General features: G+C 33.6%; 1 protein-coding gene across 1 annotated transcript; it reads right to left on the bottom strand.

Annotated features, from left to right (window-relative positions):
* Nucleotides 1-361: 361 nt before the first annotated feature.
* On the bottom strand, nucleotides 362-6,292 carry LOC108204603 (calcium-dependent protein kinase). The gene is made up of 8 exons (XM_017374126.2): nucleotides 5,172-6,292; nucleotides 3,351-3,494; nucleotides 3,094-3,246; nucleotides 2,046-2,161; nucleotides 1,542-1,709; nucleotides 1,323-1,450; nucleotides 894-993; nucleotides 362-813 (listed from the first exon to the last, which is right to left on the bottom strand). The coding sequence occupies exons 1-8, from the start codon at nucleotides 5,884-5,886 to the stop codon at nucleotides 739-741; spliced, it is 1,599 nt and encodes a 532-aa protein (XP_017229615.1). The 5' UTR covers nucleotides 5,887-6,292; the 3' UTR covers nucleotides 362-738.
* Between the last annotated feature and the right edge of the window lie 1,204 nt (nucleotides 6,293-7,496).

Raw genomic sequence — 7,496 nt, 5'->3', positions numbered from 1 at the left:
CTTGTACAGTATAATCTTCTATAAACAGTAGAGTAGCATGTATCTTGCTAGTGTCCAGAAACCAGTTTTAGTTTCTGAATAGCAATTTAAATATACGACTTCTTGTATATGATTAAAAGAAAACTTGAATCAGTTTAAAATGAGAGCAAAAGCTAAAACTCATAGAAGATGAAGACAGTTATCTTCCGGATGCAAGATTTGTAAAGCAATAGATATGCCATGTTTCGATGAAAGGATACGAAAAGCTATAGCAAGAATGGGTCATAATGATCTAAGGAGGAGGTACTGCAAAGAGTAGAGAGAATTTTAATGCAAACCTAAAAGAAACATTAAAGCTATCATGATACTTGCTCTACCAATATAGCAAATATAATGTCATATATCAACATTAAATACCTCATACAACTGCTTTTGTCAACCATTAAAACAATTTTCACATTTCTCATACACGGACGGACCTCTTGCTTAACAACTGTTGGTCAAAAAATTTGAAATGTACACAGCAGAAGGAAATCAGGTCTTGAAATTGATATATAAACAATCACGTTATAACTCAAGCAAAAAGACTCATCAACTTTTATCACCCGTCTCTTTGTAGTCAACATTTAGATATTAACAGCAGGAAACCTCATACCTATAGCTGTATATTTGCCTTGTCTTTTGCTGTTTGCTAGTAATCAGTAGATTGCAAGTGAGAATGAGGAGAACGGCGTTCGAAGCTAACAGATTGGCGAGACATTAAAAAAGCTTGGTTTGCTGTTTTGCCCCGCTTCTCATCATTGTACAGAACTCATCATAATTAATTCTTCCATCCTACATGTAGAAAGAAATTTATTATTGATAACATAATTTCATACAAAAATTATAAAGAAGTGAAACTCAAACCAACTTACATTATCGGTATCCACTTCTGAGATTATATCTTTGATTGTAGCATCATCACCCATTCCATACTCCTTCATTGCAGATTCAAGTTCATCTCTCGTAATGAAACTATTACCAAAATCACATATAATCAAGTTAAGGCTTCCAAGCATGTACTTGAACAAAAAGGTTGAAACATCGTGGCTAGTAATTGAGTTGATCAATTTGTGCAACATCGGGTGAAAATGACAATATACCAATATTGATGACAAGCTTTGATTTCCTCCTGGACTTTTAGTTCATGTACTAAATGGGAGTTATGTAATTAGATCATATTGTCAACTATTATGTCCTAGCTATTCATTAAAGTTGATGCCAATGCTTATCACATTTAATGGTAAAGTATACAAAGGAAAAACTTTAATAATTTCAGGACATCATGAGAAGACTAAACTTACCCACTACTATCCTTGTCAAAATACTGAAATGCTTTGTATAAATGCTCATAGCTTTCAAGCTTGTGTCTGTGCATAGTAGCAGTAATAAATTCAAGGTAGTCAATTGTGCCATTTCCATCTACATCAGCCTGAGATGCAGAGAAAACTAATTATTAGATCTAATACATAATAAGAAAATAGGTCGAAAGACCTGTTAATCACTAAATGCACAAAACTTACAGCCTCCATCAGTTGTTTGACTTCCACTTCTGATAGCTTTGAGCCTAGCCGTGCCAGTCCTGACTTCAATTCCTCATATGTAATTGTACCACTTCTGTCTGTGTCCATGTTTGTGAACATTGCTTTAAGACCTTTAATTTCTTCCTCAGACAGACTTTCAGCAATGACCTGTATACAAATTTACATTCAACTAAAATTATACAATGTTACATTCCTTTTGGGGATTGAACCTCTCTTGCTAGCACTAAATAACAAAAAACATCTGTAAAGTCGTGCTTATTTAAACAAAAATTCACGCTCTGTTTTGTTAAGCATAGACAAGCACAAATATGTACAAGGCTATGTTTAGGTCTTGCAAGTGTAATGCAGAAGCAAACATGACACAGAGGAAAGGAAGTTCAATAGATTGCAGAAGATACTAGCAAGGTCCAGCTAAAAGCTTAAAACAGAACATAACATTAGAAAACATTTAAAAAACTAAACATAGGAGTATGTGAAAGCTACCTTAAGTGCGAGTTGTTTGAGCTTGTTCATTGCTCTGAATTGTTTCATTCTGGAGAGGACTGCACTATCTATTGGCTTGTCTGATGCTTCTCCGCCTTCTCTAATCCATGGATGTTCTATTTGAAAGAAAAATATAAGCAACATTAAGAAAAAGAACAGCTAGCAAAGCAGATACAGGAAACTTATTCTAATATTATAATAAATACTTCAGTCATTATTGAAACATCAAGTAGCAAAAACTGATTCATGATACACCATGCCACTAAGTGAATACTCTCTTAAATTTCTGTATTGGATTTGAGGACAGCAGATGGTTGCATATGTGAATCTTCAACTAATCCTTGATTCAAATAATATAACGTAGTGAGCAGGTTACAGGACTAAAATTCATTAAATTACCCCTTATTAAGTCTACAAAAGATGTTACTGAACAGTGAGATCTTTTTAGTTCTGTTTAGCTCATCTGAATGGTCATATAGGAAATTTGTGACCTGGAGGCTAAACACAATGTATCAGCAGTCCATTCTCGTTATAGGCGCACAGCTCAATTATTCACCCCACACCAAGTGCACCAAGACACATGACATAAACAGCAGACTTGAATAATATCATTAGAAAATCAATAACGAGAAAAACAGTGGCTAAGAACTATATTCTGAGATAGAGCTTAAGTCACAAAATTGACTCTCACCATTCCTTCACAACATTGTCTGACTGTTAAATTCTGTCCTGTTTTCTCTGGTTTCGACCTTATCCAAAAATAATAATAAATAGATACTAATTAGAAGCCATCAACTCGGAGGTTAGCAATCAATAAATTTATACTTATCCTATTTATACTTATGTATGTTAAAAAATTTCTTTCATTATTTTTTCCCTAAATATTTAGAATACGATTACATTTCGTTACTCTTACTTTTATGTTTTCCTATATACCCCACTGAATGAAAATCATAGGTCCATCCAGGCACTGTCAAGGCTCAACTCATTATACATTTTTTTGCTAAATAACTCATTATACATTTACCGGAAAAAAGATATGACATACCAAGAACTTGCGCAGAAGTAATTCTTTTCCTTGGATCCTGTGTCAGCATCTTTCTGACAAGATCTTTTGCACTGTTTGAGACTGATGGCCATGGTTCGCTTTCAAAGTCAATTTCTCCTTCAAGTATTGCATCAAATATTCCTTTTTCATTTTCTGCAGAAAGCAAGCTAATTTAAAATCCTTTTCTTGTGCACGTGCCATCATAAAAGAAATCTTGAAAATGAAATCTTTTAGAGAACTGCATATGTAGTATTTACCAGCCCAAAATGGAGGTACGCCACTGAGTAGAATATACAAAATAACTCCTGCACTCCAGATATCAACTTCCTTTCCGTAACTACGCCGTAGTACTTCAGGAGCGACATAGTAAGCACTACCAACTATATTACGATAAACCTTTCCTAAAATGGAAAAAACACTAAGATCAATACTATAAGATATAGTAATCATATAAAGATAAAAAGAAATTATTCTTAAGTCAGGCTACAAAGGGACTAAATGTAAAGATTACACATGTAGAAGACTAATAGAAACCGGTAAGCCACGTGTACATATATTAATAAAAATAAGAAATTGTAAAATGGAGGTATGAAATGATATATTTGTTGTGTAGCTATCCATGATCAGACTGATGGTGAAAAAAATATATAGTGGCAGAATAAAAATTCGAGAATGCAAGGATTATTGATGTTGATAAATGCTAGCTCCACCTTGATGTCCTTTCTTATTGGAAAAGTTAAGGAATATTACCCCTTACTGTTTTAGGTTGCAAAATATCTATTGTAAAATAAAGATATCTATCATACAAACAAATAAGTGTGGTCTATATGAATCATAGTACTTCAAACTATCTAGAGCCCCGCATCAGTATAGGTAAAAGTCACAACATTTAATATAATAGTTCTGGATGTAAATAATCTTCTTCTTCTATAAATTTCTTTATAATAAATTGACACCCATATACAACAGCAGAAGAAAAATTGAAAGAATCGACTTCATGTCTGGATCTCTGTACATAATATAGCTCAAAACCTTCTGTTCCAATTTAGTTTTTTAGAACCTATGCCCCTAAAGAATGAGCATCCAACTTCACCTTAAGCCTAATAGATTTGCTCTCCTGAGCACATTGCCATTGCATGCACAGTCCAGAGAGCATACAAATGCACAATTGACCAGATTCCTTCATTCTATTTCCTTTAAAAGAGGATTTATGAGCACGGTTGGATAGCTCAATGGTTAAGAGCTTATCCTTTGTCGTCCTGGGTTCGATCCTGGCTCACCCCGAGAGTTTCGTAGAACAGATACTCATTTGTAAGGCTATAAGCCATATTTGTCAAAAAAGAAAAAAAGAAAAAAAAGAAGAGGATTTATAGTGCTTAAGAGCATGAAATTGCCGTACCCTTACTAACTGCATGAGCATTAATAATTTAAAGAGATTTCATGCTAGAATTATTGAGCCAATCGACATGATACAAAAAGGAATATCTGAAAGGGTTGGTGGCCAAGCGAATATCCCTCATCCTGATGACCAAAGGTTGAGAATTCGAGTCCCAGTGGAGGAAATGTGTCCACCTGTGTGTCAGTTTTCAAATTTTGGCATCTTGGAATGCTCCATACATGATCAGCATAACAAAAAATTTAATCGACTGTAAACATAATGTAAGTAGTCCAACACTTGTCAAGAAATAATTTCCACCAGAACATTTGAGGTATTTAATGCCTTATATGTGCAAAATGAAATCAATCTTCTTGGGCCATCAATGGGTTACATCTCAAGGGATAACTCGCCAACTATCTTATAGGGAATAATATAGATGCCAATATGGGAATTTGCTAATTGGTAGGCTTTTAACAATATTTGTTATAAACATAAGTAGATTGCAGAAATGATAAGTGTAATTGACATGCCACATTATGCAATCAATAAACTTTTCCCAGAGCCTATTCCAGAAAATGATTATTGCAAGAACGAAAATTATGTCGTTAGATGGACTTTACAATGACAATAATTAGACAAGGTCAGGCAGGTAATCAAAGTAAGTACACTAATAAGAACACACACAAGGATGATATATTACCTTCTTCAATAAAGATAGACAGCCCAAAGTCAGTAGTCTTCAACATGGCGTTCTTATCTTTACCAGAAAGCAAGAAATTTTCCGGCTTGAGATCCCTATGCATCACTCCCATAAAATGACAAACATTGACAACATTCACAATTTGCCTACAGATCGTAGCAGCCGCTCTCTCTGAGTAATGTCCCTGGGCTATAATCCTATCAAACAACTCCCCACCAGCACAAAGCTCCATCACAAGATGCACAGATTGTCTATCCTCATAAGCACCCTTAAATTCCACAATATTAGGTTGCCCACTCAAATGCTGCATAATCTGAATCTCCCTCTTCATATCCTCCTTATCATTCTTGCTAACAAGCTTTCTTTTCAAAATAGACTTACAAGCATATAAATGACCAGTTGAATTTTCAGTACAAAGATAGACACAACCAAATTGACCCCTACCCAATTCTTTACCAAGAGTATAAGTAGCTCTAATGTCTTCAAATGGCTTGCCTAGAATAGTGTTTGGGTCTGATTTAACAACTTGCCTTGGTTTTGGTGGACTTGTATGCCGAACCTGAGGCTGCTGAGGCTGAGGCTGAGTCTGAGTCTGTTGAGGCCTTTGAGATGACTTTTCATAGCTCTGGGCAGTAACTGTATGATATGCAGTGGCCCCTGATCTATGCCCATTAGCAGCTGCTTGATTATCTTTCTTGCTGAAACAACCTCCCATTTTTTGCAGTTCAAAAATTCCCAGATCAAGATTTATGTTTACAAATAATCCAAATTCAAGAACTGAATAAAACCCAGTAAACTAAAGTATCTAAAATCAAGAAAAGGGCAAAAAGTTTGAATTTTTAACACAAAACCCCAATCTTTCTTCTCTGTAAAATGCTAAAATTCAAGAACTGGATAAACCCGGATGACAAAAGTGCTTAAATTTACGATTAGAACCAAAAGACTAAAATTTTACTGAAAAAACATCAAGGGGTGCTGAGAAAATCAGAAAATGAAGGTTGATAAATAGAAAAGGACTGAAGAGCATATTCAACAGAAAGGCTGTTTAGAATTCCTAAGTATAAATAAAGTAAATAAAGGGTGTTTGAACATAACAAGGGACAGAAAGAAATGAATGTGGCAACAGTTACAAGATGGTCCACATTTACCAAAAACAGGTGCAAAATATGGATAAATCCAACTTTAGGACAGTAAGGGCATGTTTCACGGGTAACACGGTTCTAGCGACCCAATTGCCCGTTGGACTGTGCTGCTGTGCCCTAAAAAATGTAGTCCCTTTTAAATTTTAATCATCAATATAAATATTTGCCACAAATGAAATTAAAATTAAGAGAACTTTAAGAAAGATTATTATTTGATTGATGTTGTTGTGAATGCAAAGAGATCCATCATTTTTAAAGAGTGTAAGTCAATTAAAATATGATAAATTTATCAATTTTTATGCTTATTGTGTGCTCATAGGCACACAATAAAAAAATCAAAAATAAAAAACTATAAATAATCTATTATAAATATCACACTCTAACCATTCCCTCATCTAATCTATAAATATAGTCAAACTTATATAAATGACTATATTTATCGAATCTCTAAATATGTAAAAAATATGTAGGAAAATTACATACCATTTATTATCATAGTAACGTAATATATTCCATTTATAACAATTAAAATATTAATAACATACTCTTACAAGTCCAATTTACTCCACGATTATAGTCAACGTTAGTGCAGATGCTCTAAGACATTATGTAAAAAATTACTAAATTTATAATACATTTTGTTCTGATAGTAATGACTATATTAATTGACTATATTTTTAGCATGTCATTATTTTAAATTGTTATGATAAAATATATTATTTTAATATGATAATTGATGAAGTAAAATTTATTATAAGTCTTGTGTGACATTTTCATGACATTGTCTATATTTTATTATTGATCTAATAAATCTAACCAACAAAATATATCCCTATCTAAAAATGGTCGACTATGTCTAGAAAATCCATGATCTACAAGTCTGAAGCGGGCCTTTTTATTTGTACATATTGCTTTTCCAGTTGTACATATTTTTTTATATCTTTTGGTAAAAGTATTTGTTCGGACTAGTTAATTTTACGGTAACTTCAATGACAATACTAAACGAAGTCACGGTCTTAACCCAATTGCGGAGTAGGTAGCCCCTCGGAAGTTTAATCTTCTCATCAGCACATGTTGACAGAGCTATCTAATACTCCTAAGTCCTACCTAATTTGTACAAAAATAAAAACAAGATCCTGCACAATTGTTATTGTACTGAGATAATAATACAGTAAAGACACCA

Source organism: Daucus carota, chromosome 1 (assembly GCF_001625215.2).
Source record: "Daucus carota subsp. sativus chromosome 1, DH1 v3.0, whole genome shotgun sequence".
NCBI classification, from domain to species: Eukaryota; Viridiplantae; Streptophyta; class Magnoliopsida; order Apiales; family Apiaceae; genus Daucus; species Daucus carota.
The sequence above is the reverse complement of the archived record's forward strand: the minus strand, read 5'-3'. Positions and strand labels throughout refer to the sequence as shown.